This window comes from Bos mutus, chromosome 7 (assembly GCF_027580195.1).
Source record: "Bos mutus isolate GX-2022 chromosome 7, NWIPB_WYAK_1.1, whole genome shotgun sequence".
Classification (NCBI taxonomy): domain Eukaryota; kingdom Metazoa; phylum Chordata; class Mammalia; order Artiodactyla; family Bovidae; genus Bos; species Bos mutus.
In genome coordinates this window covers 92,898,917-92,926,648 of record NC_091623.1, presented here as the reverse complement: position 1 = coordinate 92,926,648, position 27,732 = coordinate 92,898,917, and the positions used below count along the sequence as shown (strand labels likewise).

Genomic DNA, 27,732 nt, shown 5'->3' with positions numbered 1-27,732 from the left:
TGGATTACCCTTGGTTTCCACAGTTAACACCTGCCTGCACTGGGGAGGGCCTGCTTTGCCCTTGACCTCCTCCTGCAGGGTCACCCTGTGTTTTCTTCAAGGTGCCTTGAGCACAGTCCACCCGGTGAGGGTCCAGCTCTCTCTGAGAAACCAAAGTCTCTTTCCCTTCAAAGCAGAGGTAGAAGATGCTGAGCTCAGCTGGGCAGATTCAAGCCAGCCAACCGCTTGCCCTTTCAGCCCAAATCCCAATATTTGGGATGTTTCCACAACATTGCCTGAGTGGGGGAGAAGAGGGATGGGAATTGGGCCACAATATAAATATTCAATAACAGGAGATGATTAAAGTAAATTATGAAACAATCAGGTGATGGAATATGACCCACATTTAAAATGATACGATGCCAGGCAATGAAAAGAGATGCTCAGGATAGGCTAAAACTAAAAGCAAGCTAAAAAGAGTTCAACCTGCAGAGTCAAGCAGGTTGAAAGTTGTTCAAAAACCTTTCCCATGCCTGTGTGTTTATGCATCCCACATCTAGATACATATGAAAGAACCAAAAATACACTGGAAAAAGATGCACCAAAATGTACTCAGGGCAGTCACTGTGTGGTAGAATTGGGAGAAATAATTTTCTTCCTCTTTTTGCTTATCAACAGTATTTTCAATTACGGTCATGCATTACTTTTGGTAAGAGGAGGAAATTAACTTCAAAAGAACGTTTAGAATTGCCTCACCTCTAGTCTCTGGGGCTGAGAGAAGAGACGAAGCCTGGGCGGAGCTCCCCAAACATGCCTTCCTCTCCAGCGTGTGTCACTGGCGTTCCTTCCCAGGGACAGAGAATGAGTTTCTCGACAGCAGAGCTGGCCCATCTCAGGGCCAGGATGGTGCTGGCAGGAGTCACTTTCTAACACGTCCCGACATGTGTTTCCAGTAACGCTGTTTGTGGCCGCTTTCTTCTCTTATCGCTCCTCCCGTGACCTTTACTGGTTACAGACTTACTGGCTGGAGCCAGGTGGATTTGTTTGATTTTTGTTGATGGTTATTAGGAAGAGGAAGTGCCAGAAGGGATTACCTCAAGTTTAAACCTATTTCCAGCAGAGTCCCGGGCCTTTAATTACACATCTCAGGTCTGTTTGGTAAAGAGGTGGTCAAAGATGTGCTTTTTATCTCCCTCGGAATCTCCTGTGGCTGGCAGCGCTCCATGTGCGCCTGGTGTTCCTGTAAACTTCAGCCACGGGCTCCTGCGGAGAGGAGGGCGGCGGTGGATGATGGAGGCCAGTGAGAGACATTTTTAAAATCTCTGTACCTGGGACTCCTTGGTCAGGCCGTGCCATTTTGGGGCACAGTCAGCAGAGGAACTGTACCCCTGGAGAGCTAGAATTTTGTTGGCGGAATTGGAGCTATGGCAGCTTCCGGAGAAGAACCCCGACTCAGCTACTGCTGAACTACAAGGATGAGGACAGTCAGAATGCAAAATGCCCAGGCCCAGTCCAAAAGCAGACTTCTTTTTCTTCGTTTTCTTGCAGATTCGTTTTCACATCTTGACACTGAAATATTAACAGCCTGGCTGACCCTGGGCAGGCTGTAACCGTCTGGAAGGTACCACATCAGCTGTGGCGCAAAGACCAACGTCACTTCCGGTACAGGTGCGTCTAGTCTGAAAGACCGGAACCAACTGGTCCCCAAAAAGAACCTTTCCCACTATGACTTCTCCAGGCCGGTGAAAGAAGATAAGACTCCCAGAATCTACCACCGTCCACCCACTGCAGGCCCTCTTTTGTTTTACTTGCCCGTTGAAGGGATTGCCAGATGACAAAATTGCTAAAAATCCAAGACCGGGAAGTTTAACACATAAACTGCAACTTTATTGGGGGGGGGGGAGGGCGGGTGGAAATGGGGATGCTCCATTACTGAGGGTCTTAGCACACTTTTGGCACAACAGTCAAGTCAGGAAATGAAGAATTACTCTTTAGCTTCTTGTATTAAAGACACAACACTGTAGGTCAAATGCACACAGAATTTCAGAAATAGGACTGCAAAATTCCCTTTAATTTACGGCCCAGAGGGTTGGAATTTGGGGAGGGACATTTGGTTAGAATGGAAATGGGAACAAATGGGGTTTGGTTAGAGGCCTCTTTCATTCGAGGCTGGGACCCCTTACCACCCAAATTCTGCCCCTGGCAAGGCTATTTCTTCCATAATCCCCAGGATCCCAACAGTTTCCTTTCAGCAGGAGCACACAGCATTGAGTACAGATTCTTGCCTCAGTCTCTGGAATCCTGCAACCCCCTCAAGGCAAGCTACGTATAATATGCTTTTTCTTGGCACCGCAGCCTCATTAGAGCAGTGAAAACAGGCCCTAAAAGACAGAAGAGCGTCTTCCCTGGCGTCAACCCAGCCACTTCTGAGGCTCCCAGCACCATGCTCCATGAGGTGGGCCTGGCCAGGAAAGGCTGCCTGGGGTGGGAGTGGAAAGGCTATTTTAGTTCAGTGGAAAGTTTAGTTTAGTGGAAAGGCTAGTTTAGTTTAGCAATTCTGCAGCAACAGAGACACACAGCTTTGACATCTTACATCAGGATTGTTTCAAGTATAGGACCCATACCCTGCTGCTGCTGCTAAGTCACTTCAGTCGTATCCGACTCTGTGCGACCCCATAGACGGCAGCCCACTAGGCTCCTCTGTCCCTGGGATTCTCCAGGCAAGAACACTGGAGTGGGTTGCCATTTCCTTCTCCAATGCATGAAAGTGAAAAGTGAAAGTGAAGTCTCTCAGTCGCCCCCAACTCTTAGCGACACCAAGGACTTCAGCCTACCAGGCTCCTCTGTCCATGGGATTTTCCAGGCAAGAGTACTGAAGTGGGGTGCCATTGCCTTTTCCGGACCCATACCCTAAGGGTACCTCAAATGATGTTAAGTGGGGCATAACATGTTTCATTTTAATGGTTATGTATTTATTTTAGTGTGAATTTGAGAAAAATGAAATTAGTACATCAACTGTTATTTCATGAATGTTGCTTAGAATGAGGCTAAGTGATAACAAAGTAATAATAAAAAAATTGAACTAAATACTAATTTAACAATATAGGTGATATAGAAATAGGACAAAAATCCCATGAAGCTGATGTTTAAATGACCAAAGTTTGGGACCATTCTGTGCCAGCTGACAAATTAACCAAAGTATATGAAAAGCTCAGACTAGAAACAGCTTTCCGTGATGCTAAGAGCTATGGAATCAGAAAGCCAAGGTTCAGATGCTAGCTCTATCGTTACGTTAGCTCTGTGACCTTGGACTAATTCCAACTCTTTAAGCAACAGTTTCTTCATCTGTAAAACAGAAATGAACATTCCTTTCTCATTAGATTGTTCTGAGCATTAAATGAGGTGAAATTAGTAAAGTCTTTAGCACAGCGCCTGGCATATAGCAAGAACTTCAAAAGTAGGAGTAAGTATTATAAATGTAAAGTACTCATTGCTAAAGCAGGCTACTCATCAATTTGTCCTGAAGAGTTCCTTCCAGGAAGATGCAACACAAATAGTACAGGAACGTTTAGCCCTTTGGGTCATGGATCTGCTCCCAGAGAAATATGCATGCAGACAGACATGCAAATGCCCAAACTGTATAAATTCTAAGGTATTCACGCTGACACCTCCTTTAGCCGTTTCCTGAGCTGACTGCAGACCTGGTCAGCTGAGATGGAGAGCTGGATTACAAGAGCTACCTCCACTACTTCTGCCCCAGGGAGGCCTGGCATCATCCCATTTTGGTTCTCTCTGACTGCCTCTTAACACAAAGGCTACCACAGGTTTACTCTCTGCATGGGCAGAATGCAAATAAGATCTCAAGGACCTACACACCCCTCTACACTCAGTAACTGGCTTGTTCTCCCCACCCTATCTCAGTGCAGTACAGCCTGGCCTTGCAATTTTTAACTTGGTGCTAATGGAGCTGGGTAAACTCAAGAGACCAGCAAATGTACATGGAAAACCAGGGGCCCTGATAAGCTGCTGATATGGTGTGCCTGTGCTTCCGCCAGTTCTATTTAAACACTGATAGACCCCTGCGCAAACAAGAAACCCTTTGTGCTCTGAGCATCTGCAACTGCCATCCAGAGTCCGTTCTGGACATGGCCAAGGCTCAGAGTAGGCAGAGTGGGGGTGGGAGAGAGGCAAAGCTTTCCTGCTGTTTATCAGACAAGTGCACACAGGGAGGACCCAGCTGATCTTCAATCCTAGGGCTCCAAATCTTTCTCTCTGCCGCCTGCCCCTCTCACAGCCATCTCTGAACAACTGAGATTGAGAAAATGTTTTCTAGAAAATTCACTGCAGATCCTTCAAGCAGGACATATGATGAGCTAGTTCAAGCCATGACCTATCCACATCACGCCAGTGGGTAAGAGATGACTGACTTATCTCACAAAGAAGCAAGGAGTGGGAAGCTGGTGAGTTTCCCCAAGTGCCCTAATATCAATCAAAAAAGGAGTCAAGGTTAAGCCCAGAGAAACTCCAAGAAAGTCAGATGCTATGGAGCTAAAGGACAGCAGCTGTTTCTCATAGCTGTTTGAATTTTGGTTTATTTAGCAAAAAAAGTTTGTAAATTCACATTTGGAGTTTGAATTTCTTTCTTGAATATTAAGACAATAAGAGCCTCACTCCTCAAAGTAGGGTTCTTCTGGATGGGTAGTTTGGGCATCATCTGGGAGCTTGTTATAAATGCAGAAGCTTGAGCCTCAGACCCAAACTTCTAAGTCAGAATCTGCACTTTAACAAGATCCCCAGGCAATGCATATGCCAGTTACAGTTTGATAAGCATTGGTTAGAGTATTTATAAAGCTCTTGGAAAAGTCTATTAAAGGAAAATAAAATATTATGGATTGTTTCTTTTCAAGTTTGCAACAGATTTTAACCTAAATATCAGTATAAAAAATAAAGTTCAATGTAAAAGAATGAGACTAATAACAGAAGACCTGTTGATATAATTTGTTATCAGTAATCAGTTCTCAAATCTAAATGAAGACATTTGCTGTTGTTCAGTCATTAAGTTGTGTCTGACTGTTCGCGACTCCATGAACTACATACAATTTCTCACAAATAGCTCAATATATATATCAGTTGGGCAGCTTCAAACACCCTTCTCTGACATGAAAACAGGATTATTCTTAGCAGTCCAAAGATTATATGCTCTTCCCATGAAGGTTCACACCTGTACACATTTGGATTAGTGGCATTTTAAGAAGCTAAAAATGTACTTCAGATTTAGTATTAATGACAGAAGGCAAATTTTACAAAATCAGATTGGAAATGTTTCCATAATCAACATGGATTACTTTCAGAAAAAACGAAGCAGAGGAGGTTGAAGATGTATTGATTAGTGGCCAAGAGTGGCTGGGTTTGATGTGGAATCTAAATTTTAAAAAATGATACAAATGAACTTATTTAAAAAACAGAAATAGACTCAAGACATAATAAACGAATTTATGGTTACCAAAGGGGAAAGAGGGGAAGAAGGGATAAATTAGGAATTTGGGATTAACATATACACACTGCTATATATAAAATAGATAAACAACGAGGACCTACGTATATAGCACATGGAACTACACTCAATATTTTGTAGTAACCTATAAGGGAAAAGAATTTGAAAAAGAATATATATGTAATATATATTATATGTTATACATATATAGAATATATACACAAAACTGAATCACTTTGCTGTACACCTGAAACTAATACAACATTGTAAACCAACTATACTTCAACAAACAAGAACAAAAAACTTGTAAGCCAAAAAAAAAGAGTGCCTAGGTTTGGATCCTTGCTTTGTGTGCTGTGTGACATTACCTAAGTTATTCAACTTCTCTGAGCCACCTCCCTCAGCGTAAAATGGGGATAATAAAACTTTTACTACTGAATTATTGTAGGATTAAAAGATTATTATGCATGAAAAGTACTATAACAGCACTTAGATACACAAAGTGCTGAATAAATGTAAGCCATTAAGAAGAAATTAGTATTGAAATACGGTCTTAAGACGTCCTTCTGTGTGATCTGAGAGACAAAGTGAAGGGCTTGTCCTGTCTCTGCCTGGTATTAGCTCTAAGAGCCTACAGGAATCACTTCACTTGAGTAGTAACTAGAAAGACCCACGTCATTGGTTAGGTCTGCCTCACTGGCTTAGACGGGGGATTACAGACTCCTGTGAAATGAGGTGGGGAGCCTGAGGCCAAGGTCAGCCACTGTTACTGTACCTTCAGGCCAGAATCCACTCCCACTCCAGCAAAGGGGAGTTGGCTGGAGTGCCTGGGGGCAATGGAACAGTAAGTGTAGGTCATGAAAGGGCAAGAGAATAAAAAGAGGGAATGGGGCAGGTGCGCTCCCAGGACAGGTGCTGCATCTTTGTCAGCAGTTCACACTCTTAACACCACCAACCCAATCAACCTTGGCCTCACCGCTCTGGAGCTCTAGTCTGTTAACCTCCCTGGTTAAAAAGGGCCTCTGTTTTTTAAAGTATAAAGTGAGGATAATAGTACTACCCACCTCAAAGATTTGGGATGATTAAATGAGGTAATGTGTATAAAGAATGAAGCAGGGTACTTAAATGGTAAATGCTCCATAAATAGTACCCATGACTGTGTATCTACAATAGGCATCTGTAACATAGCAATCTTACAGTAGGTTCTATCCTTGGGGCCAAGGAGTTGGATGTGAATATTGGGTGAACAAAGAACTGGAAATGTTTTGGTCACACTATGAGTGAAAGACTAAGATTATGGGAAGTCTTTGTTATAATTGTTGCAAAATCCTAGTCAGTCTCCTTAGGAATGAAGCAGTGGAAAGAAGAGGCATTAGAAGTTGGCTTTAAAGACACTACGTTTTAGGATTTATCAGAACTAGCTGAAAAGCAGGAAAAGGCAAGATAATCTCCACTGCAGCAAGACTGTAAAAAAAAAATTTTTTTTAATTGCTAACAAGCAGAATGGCTTAATAAGAGACCTCATCTCACCAGACTATCCTGGTGGCTAGTACTACACTATGTGAAAATGACAAAGCCACAAAAACAAGGCTGAAAAACAAAAACCAAAACCAAACAGTTGCTTTTAGGGGGGAGTGGGATTAGAGTTGAATTTTCGATTTGTTGATTATTTTTGCAAAATCAGGGTATCTTCTGAAGCCCTGTAAGATCAAGGCGGGGAAATGTATGATGGGCTGATAGTTTCAGGCACAGTGAGAGATGATGTGCTGCAGGGGGGCGGGGGGGTACTGAGGTGTGCAGTTGTTTTCAAGCCCTTTTTTTTTAAGCTATGCAACATTTTTGTAAACAAAATCTTATTGAGATCCCATCTATAAAGCAGATAGAATACTGCTTTTATTGAATAAATTCATTTATAGGTTCAGTTTCTCCTTATTCCACTTAAGTGTAAATGAGAGCACAAATGTGTATTGGTTGCATACACATTTCAACAGACATTTTATTTGATTTTTTAATGGTTAAAGATATTTTTAGAAGATAAAATTCCAAATAAAAACACAGAATCCTAGTATTTGTTGGAAGATGGTTCAGGAACATCGAGAGGATTGTGAAGATAAGGGCTAGGCAACTGCCAGCTTTTCCATCAGGACCACGTCTTCCAGAGATGCATGCCTAAGTCATTTGTGTCCATGCAGAGGGGGGAGGAACAGTGAGCAGACGACACCCCAATGTCTTCTGTTTAATGACCAAACTAACACAGAGGGGCATGGAGAGGAGATGAGCCCATAAAGGCCTCATCTGTGCAAAGTTCCCCAGGTCCTACATGAAAGGAGTAAACAGTCAGGCATTTGGGGTGGGAGTGGATTGGCTGGAAGCATCTACCTGGGGACATTCAGGGATGCTAACTGGTGGGATTCAGGAAAGAAAATAAAGTATGTGATCTTGTTGGGTGGGGGCTCAGCAGGAAGGTGAAGAAGGCAGAGAGTAACTAGACACCATGGCCCAGGAAAGATGAGGAGGAAGGCAAGGAGATGGCTCTCACTACAGTGGGAGAGAAGAGACTTGTAGGGTTTGGGACAGGCAAAGGTAAAGCCAGGGAGAGTGATCCACAAAGACTGGGAACCTTGTTAGGGGGAGGTGCAGAGCGGCAGGTAAAGATCTGGTGAAGGGCGGGGAAAGTAGCAAAGAATTTAAGGCAAGTGCAGAAAGAAGTAAGGCGAAGGATAAGGAGTTCAAAGGATGCTTTGAAGACTTAAATCCACACAAAGATAGTGTATGGCAAATCTTGTCACATAATACAAATGGCCCGAGAAAAAAGGAGGCCAGAATTTCAGCCCACAGAACTCAGGAAAGGAAATGAGAATCAGAGTTTATTGGATTTATAGAGTGTTTTGATGTGACTGAGTGTTGAAAAATCGTTTGCCAAGGGGAGGGAGACTTTGGTGGCTTGGCAGTAAGGAACACGCAATGATCCCTTTTATAGTAATCTGTGAGGATCAAATGAACATGGATATAAATATAAGGGCCTACAGAAACACATGATGGTATTACCAGAGAAGCAAGGGTAAGTCATACTCTCATCTGGGCAGCAGGAGTCTAGGCAGAAAAGAGCAATCTGATTTATCAGGGATGGTCTAATGACAGCCTTGACAAAGTGAAGGAATGAGGAAAGGCAGAATTTATGAAAGCTATGTGGTCCTCAAAAGGAAATGAATGCCCAGGTTTGAACAACAGGTTTGGGCTTTTAATGTCCTGCCCTTGGATCCAGTGCTGTACCTAGCTGGGGAGCTGTAAAGAGCTGTCTTCTGGTGACTGGCTCTTTAACTACATTATCTTGTTTAGAACTAAAGTGGCCTTGTGAGAAAAGATCCTGGAACACAGATTAGGAAACCAAACTTTGAATAGGGCAAGCGAATGACCTAAGACCACACAGCTGGCAAGTGGGGAGCAAGTGGACTCATGAGCGCTTCTCCCCTGGCAGTGGTTTTCCAGGTCCCGCTTCACAAGAGCCCGGAGATGCTTTCCCGCCCATCCTTCTTGGCTCCTCAGGTGGTAAGAGCCTCTCTCTGCTTGGAGGGTATTTGGCTTGAAGAAGATCTTTAGTGCTCATCTGGTGAAAACTATAGGGCTTCCCTGGTGGCTCAGAGGTTAAAGTGTCTGCCTGTAACGTGGGAGACCTGGATTCGATCCCTGGGTCGGGAAGATCCCCTGGAGAAGGAAATGGCAACCCACTCCAGTATTCTTGCCTGGAGAATCCCATGGACGGAGGAGCTTGGTGGGCTGCAGCCCATGAGGTCGCAAAGAGTAGGACACAACTGAGCTACTTCACTCACTTAGTGCTCCTCTGGTGAAAACTAAGTTAGGAGCAGGTCATCATAGCTTGAAAAGTATAGTAAACTTCTTATACCTCTATGCAAATAAGGCAGAGAAGATGCTGGTGTATCATGGTTTCTTGCACAGGAAAGCACTTTGTCTTATGTGCTGCCTTCTCCCTCACCAGAACCTCCTTGTACCCAGGGGCTCCCTTGCACAAATTATGGGTACACCATAGCCAACACAAGATCATACACATCATAGCCAACTAAGAGAAATGAGTATTTATCAAATGATGGCCTGAAACATCTGTATTCAAGAAGCCAGAGCATTTCCATTATACATCAGTCCCAGCAATCTACCGTACAGCATAGTGCCCATAGTTAGCAACACTACTGTGTACTTTAAAATCTGCTAAGAGGGTAGATCTTATGTTAAGTGTTATCATCCAAAAAAAAAAAAAAAAAGATAATAAAGAGGCAGGAAGAAACTTCTGGAGGTGATGGATATGTTCATGGCACAGATTGTGGTGGTAACAGTTTCATAGATGTAAACCATTCTCCAAACTCATCAAGTTGTATACATTTAATATGTACTGCTTTTTGTATGTCAATCATATCTCGATAAAGTTGTTTACAAGAAATACAAATTTAAAATCCGGATCAAAAATACATATAATATATAGAAACCGTATTTCTCAGAAGGTGGACTTTATCACTTCTAACACACAGGTGATTATCTAAATTTCATCTGTGAGTCTTTCCAAGGGGAATAAAATACGCAGAAGGAGGTGAAGCCAAAGCCACTTGGTATGTGAGGACACAGGAAAGTGTCTTGGCTTCCCTTCGGGTATCTGATGTCACCAAAGCAGCGTTCTAGAAGGCCAGCCTGGGTAAACTCATGACCTCTGCTTTGCCCTTGTGTTCCTAAAAGTTTTATGGGAAGTTCACTAATAAACTAAGAGTGTAAATGCTTCATCATCAAATTAAAAAATAATGAACTGCTACTGAAGCTGACTTGCACTACATATTTTCTGCAAAACACAAATACACCCAGCAATAAATAAAAGGCAGTAAAAGTATCCATGACTTGCTAATAAAACTTGATATGTTTTTAATGACAATTTTTAGTATACTGTTTTTGGATGGATCTGGCACTATTTGAAAATAAGCACCCAACAAGGACACAATTGAGATTGGCACCAAAGTAAAAACACAATAATTTGTCCTAGGTACAGTGTGTATACTCAGAGAATTTAAATGTCTCCCCCTAAAAGATCAAATTGCACTTTAAAATGGTCAACATACTTCAACCAGTGAGCAACTTGTATAAAAATGCCACCATAAAACACATTAGTCTTTTTTTTTTTCCTTAAACTACAGCCTAATGAATTTAGTTCATCACACGCTTACATAAATCCTACAGTGGAGGGGGGGAAAGAGTCTTTGAAATTTCAAACATTTTCTTCTCCCTTTCTTTCTCTTTTAAAGAAAACCTCTCAAGAAGGTATCCAACCACTTCTTGGAGACATAATCATATGTAAAAAAAAAAAAAAAAAAACTCGAATAAAAGAGAAATTTTTAAAAAAAATTTTAGTCACTCTTTAAATTTATTCTTCAATTTAGACCAATCCTCTTTTATAGGGGGCTCCCAGCAATTAGTTGGCAATCTTATCCTGTGAGTTTGAAGGATTAAAGCAGAAGCAAAGAACAAAAGGAATGGATTTGCTACACTCTTCCGCAGGTCTCCTCTCTTAACAAATCAGACTTCATTTCCTCCAGGGCCCTCCCTACCCACCTAATCTTTTCTTTCTTTCTTCCTCCCATGGTCCTTTAGGAAAAGGAGTCTTAAAGGTAACATCATGGAATGCCATCTTAACTAAAATCCTTCAGAATATGCAAAGGTTGAAAATGAATTTGGAAACTAGAGTGTGCTTTTTTGAGTCCTCATTTTGGGATTCTGACAAAGTACAATTTTTTGATTACTGGATCTTAAACTGTAGCAGCAGGTAAAAAGCCACCCAACTTAGGTTTCCCAGAAGTTTGAACACACTCCCTTCCTTCTTGCAGGCTATTTAGGACAGTGTTCACAGAAGGTCACGACATTAAAGACAGCATAGCCTGGGAACAGCAGACGTGACATCTGTCGAGCTTACTCTTCCATCTGCCACGGACATGGGCCACATAAAAACCTCTAGAGCTCTCAGGGACTTTCAGGGGCCTGCTAATCCATTCCTTTTCCTTTACCCTTAAGCCATTCCAGAGAAGGATTGACCCTATTTTTTAAGACCTCCAAGGAAGAGTCTATGATCACTCTTAGACAGCCAAATATTCAGAAATTATTTTCCCTATGGCTTTTCCCCATGGATCTGCCAACACATTCCTTCCCATAGTGCTGCCATAAAAAGAAGAAAATATGGTAGCCATGGGCTTTGAGAAGACCTACATGAAGACAAAATAACTCTTAATTTTACTGAACAGTCAGTGCCATGAAAATACCCTAATGAAAAATTAACTCATAATTTTAAGTGTAGGTATACATGCTCTGGGCTTCCCTGGTGGCTCAGAAGTAAAGAATCTCCTGGAGAAGGAATAGCAACCCACTCCGGTATTCTTGCCTGAAGAATCCCATGCACAGAGGAGCCCGGGGGCTACAGTTCGTAGGGTCATGAAAGAGTCAGACATGACTGAACGACTAAACAACAACAATGCATGCTTTTCAGGTTTCTTCCATGAAAAGTACAGGTTTGAGATGAGTACTTACCCATTATCCTTATTCGGAAGCTCTGTGGAACTGCAGCAAGAACCAAGCCTGACCATTGTAAATTCCACAGATGAGGATTAGAAAAACAAGTTAAGTTTTAATACCTAAATCTAGAGAACTGCTAAATCACAGAAGCATTTAAGGACAAAAATAATTGGGAGACCTACATACAGATTAAAATGCATCTCACAAATATAGCCACAGGGAAAACAAATACAACTATCCCAAAAAGGGCTTTTCTCATACACATGACCACGGTTACAGGGACCCAGGGTTAGACACTCACTGAGCCAAACCCACACCCCCAAAAAAGAGACAGCTACTTTTGCTTCTGTAGCCCACCAGTAATCACTTTTTAAAAGAACTACACACAGAGTACCAAATGATGCTAGTAATAAAAGGATTGGTGAAAATATCCATCTATCCAGTGGCTCACTTAGCAATTTATTGGCAATCCTAGTTAAAAAGCAAACTGGAAAAAAAAAAAAACCCCATGAGTATAAAACCCCTCAATGTCAATGACCAGAATGACATCTAAACCCAGTGACTGCCACATACAGCCTAAGAAATGTTCTGTCAAAATAAAATGTGGAATCAGGAAGCAGATGGCAAAATTCTTTCTAAAATCTCACTTAAGGGGACATTTTAGGTATTTCGGACTCTTGTGCAAATGAAAAGAAGAATGTTTCATCAAGTGTAACTCTAGCCGAGTTATGATAATAGGTTGCTCCAATCCTCTTTCCTTGGCTCAGGAAGTAACTGGCTTAAATGGAGGAAGCAGCTCTCAGTAGGGGATGTGAATGCAAACCCTAACTAGCAAGGTGAAAAATCAGTGCAGCGCGGGATGAATTTCAGAAGAGAGGCTGGGTTTGAGTCAGAAGGCAGCACTCCCTTAGTTCTATAGTTTAGTTGATAATACTTTATGGCGAGAAATCAACTTCCCTATATCTGAGTTTTTTGTTTTGTTTTTTTAGGTTTTTGACCCACTGGTGAACCTTCCAGATAACTAAGGAACAACAATGAATACGGACCTCTCAGCAGTTCCGCACTAATCTTTGTATAAGATTTAGGGAAACCGCTTTTCTCCGTTTTGTTGTCTATAAACCTGCAATCACATAAGGATGGGAAAAAGTCTGTGAAATATTTCATTTCTCACATAACTGGTAAAAACGAATCACTTGTAGAGCAGAATAAACACATACAACGCAGGGTTGGGAGATGTCTGTTTCACAAAACTACATCCCAGTTTCTGACCTGGATGAAATCCTGCATAAACATAAGATGATTCTCATTATTTAACATATTCTATATTCAGGTTTAATAGGTTTGCCTTTAAGTTTACATCTTACAAATCTGCCAACTGAATTAAAACTCTCAAAATCAGAATGCAATGCTTTTTGGTAAATAAAACATACTTTTAAGCAAAAAGAGGCATCAAAACAACACTGAAGTAATATATCTATACTACAAGTGACAAAATCTGAGAGTAACTGGAGAGCTGAGGGGACCAAAATGCCACGAAGCAGACGGGCTATTTCAAATTTCCAGACAGAGAAACTGTCTCAGGAGGACAGCTCTCCACTTAGGGTGTCCAAAGAACAGGTTTTCTGTAGGTTATAAAGCTGTACCTAAGAAAGGAACTGGGTTATCAAAGAACCCCTTTTTAGAATACAAAATCAGTTTCTGTAACTCCTTTCCTCCTGAAAGTCTTTTATTCTCGACCTGAACTTACCCTTCCCTTAAAGAATTTTGGTGTCTTTCTTTGAGATGTCCTGCATTTCAGCAGCAGAACATACAGAGAGTCAATACTCAGAAGTTCCCTGTCAAACAGCACTTTTTGTGGGTGCTCTAAATGGGGACAACCACACAGTATAGAAAAGTTACACCTCCAGTACTTACCTTTAGTACTGGTGGTGCACCAAATGCTCTCACTTATCTCACCTTATCATCCTTAGAGACTGTAACTGCTATTTAGGCTTAATAATGTGCAAAGCAAGAATTTTTTTAAACACACAAACCATCTACAGAAACATATTTGCATTTTGCTACACCTCTCACCATCCCTCAAATTATCTTCAGAAAGCCTGAAAAGGTGAAAATCTAACTAGCTAAAAAACATCAGCCTAACTTGAAAATTATTAAGCTACATCTTATATTCATACATGGTTTTCCTGTATTCATAATTAAGGTTTCACAAAAAAACAGATTCAGGTAGGCAGTAGGACCCATATTACTTTTTCATAAATTATTCTCTCGTATTTTACATAAACGTACAGTTCTGTGTCTATCCTTGGCATGTTTTACGTTAAAATTTGATTATCAGTGTTTACTAGTATTAGGAACAGGTGATTTTTCAGTATGGACTATCCAACCCCTCAATAAGGTCAGACATCTGTTAAGAGGTGGTAGAGTTGGACTCAAAGCTGAGGCCAGCACTCCATTTGTTGGGTGTATTTTTCCTGATTCTTACCTAGAACCCTGACACCTCAGGCAACCGCTAACTATCATTTGGCCCTGAAATTCCCTTTCAGGAGTTCTTTCTACCTTTAAATATAGTGTAAGAATATAATGAAGGCCAAAAGAAATTTCATTTGGGTTACTAATAACCCACAGCAGGACACAGCTCAAGTCAGATAACTTTGTTTGCATCATTCCAATTGGCAACAGTAAGTCAGAGACAAGAGGGACCTCTGAAGTCACAGATGAGCCCCAGCTGTCCCTCAGCCCAAGGTCAGAGCCAATTTATTCCATAACCTTGTGCAAATAACAGTGGTTCCTCAGTATTCTCTCTCAAATAATTTAAACACTTCTCCTTTATCTGAAAGGGTTATTCTTAATAATGAACCCACCAAAGGGAGAGAGAAAAATAAAAAGTAATACTGCAGAACAAACATTTCCACCCTAACAGTGAGGACCCCAGGTAACTTATATATCTGCAAAGACTTGAATTTTTAGAACATTTAAGAGAGAAATCGCCATCCTAATTAATTTTAAAGCATACCAACCTTAGGTTTACGTATAACAAAGTCTTAAGGACTTTGCAGAAATATGCAGAAATAAGAATTCCAAATATTTCAGCCCTCAAATATACAAAGTCAAATAAGGCATAAGACCTAAAGAGTAAACACAAAGCAAAACTACAATGTTTTAGTTAATGTGATCTAGAGCCCGTCTATTTTGTCCTGTAAGATAATTTAAATAGCTCTCTCTGTTGCAATGTCCAAATTTATTCAGACTGTTAGAACATAATAGGCTATAAACGCCTCCAAAGTCTATGGTTGGTACAATCTAATTCAAAATATTAAAAAAAATCTTCAGAGACTTTCAAGACTGTATCCATTGTAAAATATAACTTGTAAACAAGAACATGATGTTATATTACTTACTGTAATCAATAAATGAGTTAGAATAAGTAGTCTTTGAAACACTGTTCCAGGAGGCACTCAGTTTTCCTGTTTGGCTTTCAAATAATGCACACTTCTATGCATTACCTACTGATACCCCTGAACATTCACTTCCTAAGCTGATCCTGGATGTTCACATGCAGCAAATAAATGAACATTTGCAGCTATCATACCATGCTAGTGCTGGTTTGTGTAGTTATTTAACCATCTTGCTACATTTTTTCTTTATATATTAAGTGGAGGGGGAAAAAACCAAACAGCTGATATTATAAAAACTACTGGTCTCTAAATTTAACACAACTGAGACAAGAAGAGAAAATCAGGAGGAAGGAGAAAGCTTTAGCTTCACCTGGGCACTTGTTCACAGGACTTAAACCAGCTGATTGTGTTCAACTGAGAAAAAGGGCAAATGCAGAGAACATGCAGAAAACATTAGAAATAAATTATCTAAGATTATGTCTAAAAATGAAGCATAATTGGAATTTCAGAATGACTTGCAATCTCTACAACTCCTCCCTTATTTTAGCCCATCGTCTTTTGAAGAACTAATACATTTTTAGAAATATACTGAATATGATATGAAAGTAATATCCCGTGCTAAAAAAGAAAAAAACTGGTCCAAGAGCAGTTTTTGTGTTTATTGAATGATTGTGTATGTATCTATATGAATGAAGATTAGAAAAAACTGCCTTGGCAATTAATAAATGCAAACCAAGAAATTAAATAGTAATCCACAGCAAAAGTTGCTACACAAGAGACGTTTATTAATGTTCTGTTGTATTTACAGCTTTAACATAGCAAACCAGGGTGAATTACCACTTGGCAGAAAGCACGTCACTCTACATTTATAACACATTGGTCTCTGCTAACACATTGTAAAAGCAAGTAGTACAGTATGTTAGGGATCATCTCAAAAGTTCCACGCTAATTCTTTCTTTGCTCCTAGTACCTAATCCCCTCTCTACTCCTAGCCCCTGGCCTAATCATCAGGAGACAAAAGAAAAAGAAAAAAGGGGGCAGGGATTCCAATCATATAGAAAGTGTCGAGAATTGCAATTTATTAGTCATTATGCTGCATTTGTCCTTGTCCTTTCTATTTTACACAATGACAACACCTTTACAATCCCTTAGGTACACAACACAGAATAAGGTACTGCAAAATTAGAATACAGACTATAAGAAATTAATACTTATTTTTTACCAATTAAGAACATATTCTTGACCACACTTTAAATGTATTTTGCACTATGATTTTGCTTCCAGGTGTTCACAGTACAATTAAATAAATTTCTAGATTAATTTTAACAGCAAAATGGATTATGTGCAGAAATGCAGTCATAACAAAAGTTTTTACTTTTGAGAAAACCCCCTTTTTAAATGGCCAGCATTATACATATCTTACACTAAAATATTTAATTCCAAATTCATTTTGAGATGGAGGATGAATAAAAGCAAGATTGCCCCCTACTGACTACAGGGACAAGGCTCATGCTATTTAAAATGACTACAAACAATAGATAAGGCATTATTAATACATCACAGACTTGACTGCGAGAGCTTTTTCAAACATTAACCACTAATGATTCAATGATTACAGAATTTTGCATTAACTATTAAAATTTTACACCTAGGAACAAATAGAGAGAAATGATCTTTGTCAACAGTACTTTATTTTTTTAAAGCAGGTGATGATTCCTCTGTGTTCCGCATCTTGATTCACTTCCTGCAGGTGTTCTCTTGCTTCTTGGGAGAGAATTCATAAATGCAGGAAGGCCTTCGCCAGAAAACATCTGCCAGAGAAGGATATTGAATATTGGAACTCTGGTTAGGTTGTTATTTTGGCTAAAAGAAGGATGTAGTCACAAAAGAAGGCAGGATGTTTGGAGACATGAGTACATTTTAACATAGCTTTAAGATTACTATACACTGACATCATAATATTCAAAAAACATTACATTTTTGGTTCTTAAAGTTATCAAGGTCTCCAGAACTAGGAAAGACTTCAATGCTTTCTCTAAATCCCATGAGGTCAGGGATCTCTCTCTCTCTCTAAACCTAACACACGAACAGAATTCAAGGAGCACTTCATCCCACACTTAACACCAATGGCAATGACTGAAACTTGGGGACAAAGAGCAGAATCCAAATGCGTAGGTAATTTTCCAAACACACTTGAAGCTGTTTACCCTGCCAGATCTCACATGAAAGATTTCCAATAAGGATGCCAGTGATGTCATGCTATCCTTGGAGCACAGCAAAGTTAGAAAACAGCTGTAAACTCATAGGAACCACAGGTACTTCTTCCCAATAATTAGGGGAAAAAAAGTTACTGTATTTTGGGAGAGGTATCTCTGGTAGACAAAAAAAGTGTGTGCAGCCCCTATTCTATAAAGCAATTTATATGACTGACATAATACTCTCAAAACAATGTCCATCTATTTATTATAAATGCAATTTGCATATAACACTTTGATGAATTTTTGTATTGGCATATAAACTGGTTTGGTTCTCATGGAAAAAATACAAATAACTCCCTGTATTAGTGTCAAAAAAAATACTCTAAAGAGATACATTATTGATGTATGGCAAAACCAATACAATATTGTAAAGTAAAAAAAATAATAATAATAAAATTTTTTAAAAAAGAGATACATTAACACTTAACAAAAGCTTATTGAGAAACTAGGTCGTGGTACCCTACACCAAGTGAAAGTTGGATGGGCTCATACCTAGGCCCTTCCATCTTTCAAAATTACTGCAAAAGCCACAAGCAGCCCTTTTATAGACTGATTAGACTACTGCATACATCTTTAAAAAGTTGACAAGATGCAGAGAAGCTACAACTCTGGAAGAAATCAACATATTCTTTTTGAACATTAATATTTTCCCAAACTCCAAATTCACTTGGTGTTTTGATCTGAAGCAAACCAATGATAGTGATATAAGAGCAACTCTTCTTTAGGGAGATTTCAGAATGTGCAAGGACAAAGACACAAGAATATAAGGATTCCTGAAGCCAAGTAGAACCAAAAATAAAATCTGTCTGGTAGGCATATGACAAATAGAGATTTCTGCAATGAGGCTAGTTAGACTCATGACAAGCCTAAGTAAATTCACTTTTATCAGTTACCATTAATAAATAAAAATTGATATAATAATTACTATTAGGTCAAAACACTAGAGTTTTGCAAGAATATGAGATACAGTCCAGATAACTACCAGGCCACTTAGTTCACGCTATGTGCATGGAGATAAGTTAGTTTTAGCAGATCCCTCAAAGTCAGAGCCACCCAAAAGACACTAAAAAATCCATTAAGAGGTCCTACCTACTGTATAGCAAAAGGAACACTATTCAACATTCTGTAATATCCTATATGGGAAAATAATCTGAAAAATAATAGATATATGTGTATGTATAACTGAAAACAACACAACATTGTATATCAACTATTCTCCAGTATTAAAAAAAAATCCATTAAAAGGTCCTAGATAGGTCTACTGATGGGTGATCTCATTCATCAAACAAACTCCAAATGAAAAAGATTGCTATAGAGGCATTCACTGCTCTCTACAACTCAGGCCTGTTGAGATCAATTTGATTCACAGGTTGCTAAAAAAACAATGATGGAATGTAAACTGGAAAAGAGACAGGTTTTAGGGACTTTGAATATCACCACTAAGCTTTAGATTGGATCACTTAAGAAACAAGGGAATCCAACAGCCTACACAATTTCTTCTTGGACCCTGTGTGATTTTTTTTTAAAGCAAAAATTCCACTGGCAATATTTTCTACTGTCTTGCTACTTTACACAGCCCAAATAAGTCAAACTAACCTGAGGTGAATTGGAAATAAAGATGTATTAAGGAGGAGGGGGAATATTATAGAAAAAAAGAAAATGAAAACATTTATCATCATATGCAAAAAAGGTAAGATATCTGATGCCTAGAATGTATAACTCACCAGATCACAGCAATCGCTATCTAATTATGAAGGGCCCCATCTCATTAATGCTATCAGGGCTTATACACTTTCTTCCCCTCCTATTTCAGAAGTAGTGAAGGTAACATATTTAAGATCCATTATACTTTGTATATATAAGTACTTTTGGAGTAGTGTTAGATATCAGGCTAACTGTGTTACCACTTTATAGTTACTATGTATAGCTAACTCCTCAATTATCTGGCAGCATCAGAGGAAGTGAAAATTGATGAAAATTTACTTTCCAGTTAACTGGTAAATAAGATAAAGTATGGACACTTTATATTTTTGACCATTTCAGATAAAGATGTTTCTAAAAGGGATATGTTTCTTTTCATACAATATAGAAGGAACATATTGTTTTTCCTGCTTCCTCATAGTCACACACCTCTTGATGCCACTGTGCCTCGCTCTAGCAGTGTCTTTTGGCTTTTCTTGCTGTGAGGCAGGAAACCAGATTTCCTGTATATGCTTAAATGAGCTCCAGAAGGGAACCCAAGAGCCACCCTATGACAGTAGTATATGAGCTTTAGTGTTCAGCTCTTATAATACCTACTATGGCTGGTAAGAAAGAAGATCTTTTGAGGGTATTTCCAGGTTTGTGTGTGTGTATCCCATATTTTGGGCAGCCTTGTGTGTGTGTGTGTGTGTGTGTGTACACTGTATTTTGGGCAGTCTAAATAGAAAAGTCACTATTCTTATACATTTTTCTAGTACAATGCCAGACCTTAGCATGGGAATTGAATTATTTTTATCTACAGCAAAGTTATTTTAGCAATTTCCTATCTGTAGCTTTCTGGCAAAAGTAAGCCCACAGCTAGCTTTTAACTAGTGATACCTCCAGTAAAGAAAGTAAGAGGTCTCAGTGAAAGAAAATCTTCATATCTTACACAATGGTTTTCTACCACATCTTCAAACTAAACTAAATTTCTTCTGAACTAAGAGAAAGAAAACATTCTATTTTTGGTTCTGGATGAACAGTTCCTACCTGTGTCAATGAATAAAGGAAATTCAGTCCCATGGGATATTATAGCTTTGTGGATTCCTTCTGGGGATACTGAAAATTAGTAAGGAAGTCATTAAAATTCTAAATGCTGCTCTAAGTCTCTAAACCCCTAATTTAGAGCTCTGAGTCCTCTAGGCATGTCAGGGATGATTTCAAATCAACTAGGATATCAAAGTCAGACAGGAAAGCAACGAAACCCCATTATGCCCTCGACTGAAACACCTCTAAGGCTCCGACAACTCCTAAAGCACTGTAATGGTTCTGACTCCCAAACACAGAGCACCAGGTCTATAATACCCCTTCACAGCTCCAACGCCATTACTGCTTAACTAAGGGCTGCCTGCTTCAAATCATAACTCTAAAGGCGCGTTGTTTTACATTTAGAATATACCCATAAAACATTTCAGAAATTTTAGGAAGTCAAAACAATAACAACAAATTTTACAACAGGAAAACTGAGAAGTTCAGGCTTTCTCTCAACTTCCATTGTCACATCAACCTGTCCTGTATTAGATGCAAGATAAAGAAGGTATGCATCCCCTAAGGAAGCCAGAAGTTGCCTTCAACCAGATGAATGAAGTGACCAGACAGAGGTGTGGCCTCAGTCATTTAGAAATTCAAAGCCACCAATACACCAGACCTACAGAATCTGTGAAGGAAGGAAGGCAGAGAGGGAGGAAAGGATCTGTCCTCTCAGGGTATTGTGGGCACCAGTGGATGAGGGGAACTGTGGAGGTGGGTTCAGAAGCTCATCATCAGGAGAACTGTGACTACACGAAAGACTTAACTTTGAACCTATGGTAGGTAAGAGTTAAAGCTAAGGATCAGAAGTAACTATAAATTATAATCAGACACACAGAAGGAGAAAGAAGATGACAATGGTAACTACATAAACTACTAAAACCACACAAAACATCTGACAAGCCTCTTAAAGTTAGGATGTAACAGAAACATCACAGGGGTTAGGGCCCAGGTGAGCGTGTCAATGTCCATCTGCACCCAGCCTGTGTAACCCAATTCAAATTCAGGACACACCACCTCTCAGGACATTTTAAACATGTAATAAAACATTCCTTTTCTTGGGGAAAAAAAAACCAAAACAGTCATAAATGTAAGTGGTAATCTTAAAGACTAAACTGTCTCGCAAATAAAAGTACACACTCTTTTGAAGAAACTGACTTTAACCAAAAGAACATAGGTTCTTTACATGCTTTAACTTTATAAAAATGCCTTATGAATATAAATATGATAGATATTTTCTTTTCTAGAAGCATATAGTCTGAGACAACCATGAAATCTTCAAAACTGAGAATGCTACTCTGCATCCTAAGACCACAACAAATCTTCAACATTGAAAACTCCACTCTTAGCATATGATTACTTACAAAAACTATGAAATAACCCAACAGCAAATACAGGCTCACATGGAATCAGCCTTGTGTTGAGCCAATATGTGACTGGGTTTAAAGGGCTGCTCTGTGAGTTCCACTGCAAATGAGCTTAGTGCTCAAGATATTTGAGAATGCTCTCAGCTTGACTTTTCAGCCTTAATCCTCAACACTCCTTTATGTTACAAACTGCTTCTTTTGAGCCAGCTGCATACTTCCCTACCTCTCTTCCTCTTCAACACTGCCTCAGGTGACTCTAAAAGGCTTCCCCACCCAACGTTTTCCATATTATACTTTCTAGGTTTATCTCAAGGTTTATCTCAACTGTTACAACCTTCACAAATCCTTGCCGATGTCTCAACTAGCCTGGCTCTACCTGTCCTCTACAGTCTTAAGGAACGAAGAATCAGTTCCAAGGAGGCCCATCAGACCTTGTTACTAGAGACCTCTCTCTGGTGTACTCTTTCTCAAGATTCCCTGTCTCCTCCTTTTTGCAGCTGGTGATGCAAGATGGAGCCAGCCTCTGGGGAAACCCATGGGGGAACCAAACAACCTTGGCAAGGCTTAGTCCTCCTGTTCTAGGCAGGGAAAAGGCCCTTTTCTCCCCTTCCTTTCTTTCCTTGGGTTTGACCCTCCCACCAGAATGGTAACATCAGGATGTGAACCTGAAGAAAATGCCCAGGAAAGTCCCTCATTGATTTTAGGAGATGGAAGCCTTGGTAGGCTTGTCAGTAGCCAAAAGGAGTTCCTCAAGTACTGTGGACTCTCCCAGCTTTGGATTTAGGGGCCCCACCAAACAGAGCTTAGTGATTAGGCCTGAAAGGTTCCTTCTCACTACTTACCTCTGGAACTAGTACAACCCAAACAGTGGCTTCAGGATTCATGATTCAAAGATTAAGGACCCTGAGTCCTAGTCAAGTCTCTTCTGCATTGTCCAAACATGAGATAATGTTGTCTCCTCTGGTAGTTTTTATAACTTGCCTTTTAAGATAGTTTTTTCATAGAAACACTCCTTACTAAACTAGAAACTACAAGGCAAAGACTATGGCTTCCTTACTGTCTCTATATCCCCTACCACAGGTTGTAATATTCTACTCTAAATGTGAACAGTAATCTACCCATGCATCACATGATTACACTGGGACTGGAATAAAGTTTTTTTTCTTTAATACCTTTAATAAATAAAGAGAACTCTGGTCCTGGGGAGATTTGAGAAATTTTCTGGCATCTTCCGAACTTTTGCATAATTGATAAATCCTCTGAGAAACAGGAGAAAGCCTAATTTAAAAAAGAAAAGTCAAGAATGAGTTTATAATTCGCATATTAAGCCCAGTCCCCAGAAATATCCCTCCTGATACCAAATACTTCATTTTTCTGTTATCAGAAAAGCTATCAAAACATAATTTCCTCTAAAAATTTCAAAGGATTTGATTTTACACCAAGTTTTCTATTTCTCAATGAGAACATACAATCTCAAGAGCCAAAAAAAAGTCTCTTTTGCGCATTCAGAATCTAATTTGTGTAAAAGAAAACAAAAAATAAGATGGGGCCAAACATTTACATCATTTACTTTTGGAAGCCTCACTGAGAAGTATCATCAAAACCTACTCTCCCTACCCACCCCAGGATCTTAGTTCCTCAACCAGGGACAAGCCTAAGCAGTGAAAGTGCAGAGTCCTAACCAATGGACAGCCAGGGGTGCCAAAACCTTCTGAGCTCCCAAAAAGTATTCCAAGATAATTAACACGAAAAACAGAGAGGTTATAAACAGTGTTTTTCTCAAATAAAAAAATGTCATCCTTTCTTGTTATGGCTTCTTTTTTTTTTCTGTCAACAGTACACAATGCTGTCCACTAGATGTCAGGCTGTCCTTACCTTTACAAGAATTCTGTCTCAACTCTAAATTCTATTTCTCTATTCTTAATTTAGGAGTCAGCAGGGAAGATGATGAGCTCCCTCCAGTGGTAGCTCACACACTGCTGGCCCTCCTCCTCCAGAGATGGCCCCTGGTCTTAAGACACATTTTTTTCAAATGGCTTTATAGAGCTATAATTTACATATCACAAAGCTTACCCATTTAATGTGTACAATTCACTGGCTTTTAGTAGTTAAAACTATAATCCAATTTCAGAATTCTTTATCGTCCCTAAAACTATCTGTACCCATTAGGTAGCCACTCCCCATTTCCTACCCTCCTCCCATCTCACCGGCTCTGAGCAATAACTTTCTTTTGGATATATTTTCAAATATACTCAAGCAGTGGAAGATGCTTTGCACTCAGTCAGAAATGATTTCTGGCAGCAACCAAGAGTCATCAGCACTGAGCACAGTGAAAACTACCCTGTTTGGCATCAAAATCAGCAACAATACAACCTAACTCCAGTCAAAGGATGGGTGCCATGTGGGAATATAGGTCAGTTTTGCTAGGTATTTCAATTTTAAAAAGGTAAAAAAATTCAGATATTTTATGTGAAAGTTCTTGGTTTTTATATGATGTGTGTGTTAAGTGTGTGTGTTAAATCACTCCAGTCATGCCTAACTCTGCAACCCTATGCACTGCAGCCCATCAGGCTCCTCTGTGCATGGGATTTTCTAGGCAAGAATACTAGAGTGGGTTGCCATGCCCTCCTCCAGGAGATTTTCCTGACCCAGGGATCGAACCCACATCTCATGTCTTCTGCATTGACAGGCAGGTTTTTTTTACCACTGTGCCACCAGGGAAGCCCATTTATAATGACAACTAAAAAAATAACTTCTGAAAGTAACTATGGAACATACAAGTCACAACTACAGGCTAGATGTAGCTTATGAGCTGCCAGCTCATAGACCTGGTCTTTGCAGGAAACCATCCCCCCTTAAAAAAAAAAACCAAAAACAGTAACAACAACAACAAAAGATTCTCTCTGCAAGGAGTTCCAAAAATGACTCAAACATTGGATCCAAATGTATGAAGTACATCTGAAGTCTCACCATTTTCTGCTTACCACTAAGCAGTAAGACAGCAAGAATGATCAATTACAAAGTACTATAAATTCATCTCCCATGAAACTTTAATATAGGAAGGAAATCAGCCTATTAGATTTTTTTAAATTATCTATGTTGTCAACAATCAACCTAAAATTATGCTTAATGGCTCTTCTTTGGCTTATTCAGGATTTGCTTGGACTTTAGGCTTGGGAGAAGATGAGGAGTCAGACTTTCTCTTAAAGATACAGTCTGGAGAATAAGCAAGTCAAGGAACTACTTCTCTAAAGTGACTCCCCTGTAGGTTGTTTTTTTAAATTATTAAGCTTCTCAGTAATCAAGAGAAGAAGTAAAAATCACTATGTCTCTTTCCTTGGAATGCTGTGACTAAGAGTAGAATAAAATGATGCTACTGGGGAGGTAGGGGATGGCATCATGAATGACTTGTATTCTCTAAGTAAAATTTAGAGTCATCAGTGCATGACTCTGTTACCCAAGGCAAAGCAGGTAGGCCCTGAATATATGAAGCAGCTTTTGGTCATGGGCTCTACACTGTGCTAGCCAGACCCATTAGCAACCCTGGGAACCAAAGATCCAAACTGAGGAGATAACAAAAAGACCTGAGACAGAAGAAATGTTAGGATAGGAGAAAATGACGCCACAAAAGCAGAGTGAGACAATTATACCACCCTTAACAGCCACAAGATGCCCCTTCTATTTTCTTGTAGAATGATAGCAATGATGATGGTCTGCTATTGTATCATACAAATTTTCTCTACAAAGAATGAGGAAGCCAACAGTATTCACCACACTGCTCATTTCTTTAAGATGTCTTGGAAAAAAGTTACACTAATAAGTACAATCTTAAGACCAACTACCTGAAATGGCCGGTATGTTTAAAAAAAAAAAAAAATCTTATTCTCATCAAGAGCAAACTAAAGAATTCTGGACAGCCAATGGTGGTTCTTCCAGAAGTTATGCAAGACAATATATTTTCTGTTTTCTACTGATATATTCAACTGAAGATAGGCCACATACACTCATGAGTAGTTCAGTAGGTAACAGTATACCTATAAGCAGTTTGGGGTTGAGCTTGTGAACCCTTTGAGGCAATAACTCACAAGGTGGGAAAAAATCTAAGGACTATAAAAAGTCATCTTATTGGTACACCCCTCTGGCTACATGGAAAATGTGAGAAGTGTGTATGGATGGGTTAGGAAAAATTTACCACCACTAAGAGACATTCTATGAATATGTATGTTACTCTGATGGTGATAACAGCCTAACCTTTGACATATTTTTAAAATTATACTTATTATCACTAATATATTACTGTATAGTAGTGAGATGAAGGTTTACTAAAAGTAATTTTACTTCTAAAACTTAACATAATCTTTTCTCTCCTTTGTCTTTTTTAAAAGCACTTACCTAGAACCAGGAACACCCACCAGAGCCAGTACTGACCATCAAAATATCCAGGGAAGTAAGTGGAAAACTGAAAAATAAAGCAAAATACTTTAGAGAACCTCTGCAGATATTTATTTCACATTTTAGCTTAAGAGTTTACAAAACACAAGATTTTACCTTGTACACAAATGCTGTTGCTCATTTAGTCCTACAAAAACTTCTAAAAATTTAGTCAAAGTATTTTATATAGTACAGATTTGAAATGATTACAATATTTGCTAATAAACTTCCTTTCGTGGAAAAGCAATCTTGAAATATGGTAGCTTTCAGCTTTACATACACCTTGTTTTGAAAGTGCTCAAACCTGTTTGTTTTTTTAAAAATATTTTTCCTCTTTTAGAAATATGTCTTTTTTAAAAAGAAATTTTATTTATTTTTGGCCTTGCGGGGTCTTCACTGCTGTGCAGGCTTTCCTCTAGTTGTGAGAGCTGGGGCTGCTCTCCAGTTTCAGCGCACGGGCTTCTCACTGTTGCGGCTTCTCTTGTTGCAAAGCACAGGTTCGAGAGCATGCAGGCTTCAGTAGTTGGTGGCCTGTGGGCTCAGTAGTTGAGTCTCCCTGGCTCTAGAGCACACGCTTATTAGTTGTGGCACATGGGCTTAGTTGCTCTGTGGCATGTGGGATCTTCCTGGATCAGGGATCAAACCTGTGTCTTCTGCATTGGCACACGGATTCTTTACCACTGAGCCACCAGGAAGCCCCAGAAATATGTCTTGATGATACTTTCATTTTGCTTACACAGTGCCAAACTCAACTATATTTGGCCTCCTTTCTAATGATCCCTGATTTTGTTCCTGCCCTTTCAGCCATGCCTTGACCTTGGAAGCTTTACCATGTACATGATGATAATCCCATTCCTTTGCCGGGGACTATATAGGACATGATACTATTGTGGCCAGTGGGAATTAAGAGCTGCGAGGAAAGCTTCTTAGCTCTTAAAAAGAAAGGGAGAGGAAATAGTTTCCTTTCTTCTGCTGAGCACTGTTGTGTTTCTGACGTGATGCCTGAAACTGCCATGGCCAGCTATACCAATAGGTTGAGCCACCTGTCGGCTGTCCTTGATATCAGTGAAACATTTAACTGACCTCCATGTCAGGACTTATTTTCACTGGAAATAAAATTTCCCCAATGTTTTCTACGCCATTTTTGAGCTACATGTTCTGTTACTCCAAAGACCATCCTAATTGATAAAAGCTGATTAATTCTTTTTAAAATTTAGTAAAAATAAAAAGATTGGTAACTACTTCGATCTTGCTTTCTGTTGAAGACTAGAGCTTAGCACAGTTTGAGCATTCAAATAGTTTTACTTCTTGATTAATAAGATTTAGAGAAGGAATGAAAAACTTCTTTATGGCTTGAGTTCATAACCTAAAGACCATGTTTTAGGAGAGTATATGTTAGTTGTCTAGGAGAAAAGCCCATAATTTTTATCAGATTCTCAAAGGAACTTGGAATTCTAAAAATGTTAAAGGCCATAGAA

At 39.5% G+C, this 27,732-nt stretch overlaps 1 protein-coding gene and 1 long non-coding RNA gene across 2 annotated transcripts in view; one reads left to right on the top strand and one right to left on the bottom strand.

Annotated features, from left to right (window-relative positions):
* LOC138988564 (uncharacterized) overlaps positions 1-13,382 on the top strand; it is a 41,777-nt gene extending 28,395 nt beyond the window's left edge. Inside the window, exons 2-3 of the long non-coding RNA XR_011464837.1 lie at positions 1,528-1,647; positions 13,021-13,382. This is a non-coding gene — a long non-coding RNA (uncharacterized lncRNA). The remainder of the gene's footprint in view (positions 1-1,527; positions 1,648-13,020) is intronic.
* A 2,811-nt stretch (positions 13,383-16,193) lies between these two features.
* Positions 16,194-27,732, bottom strand: part of NDFIP1 (Nedd4 family interacting protein 1) — a 50,855-nt gene continuing 39,316 nt past the window's right edge. Inside the window, exons 6-8 of the mRNA XM_070374530.1 lie at positions 26,216-26,282; positions 22,996-23,101; positions 16,194-17,240 (exon numbers count right to left, since the gene is read on the bottom strand). Of these exons, the coding sequence (XP_070230631.1) occupies positions 22,998-23,101; positions 26,216-26,282 (171 nt within the window). The 3' untranslated portion in view covers positions 16,194-17,240; positions 22,996-22,997. The remainder of the gene's footprint in view (positions 17,241-22,995; positions 23,102-26,215; positions 26,283-27,732) is intronic.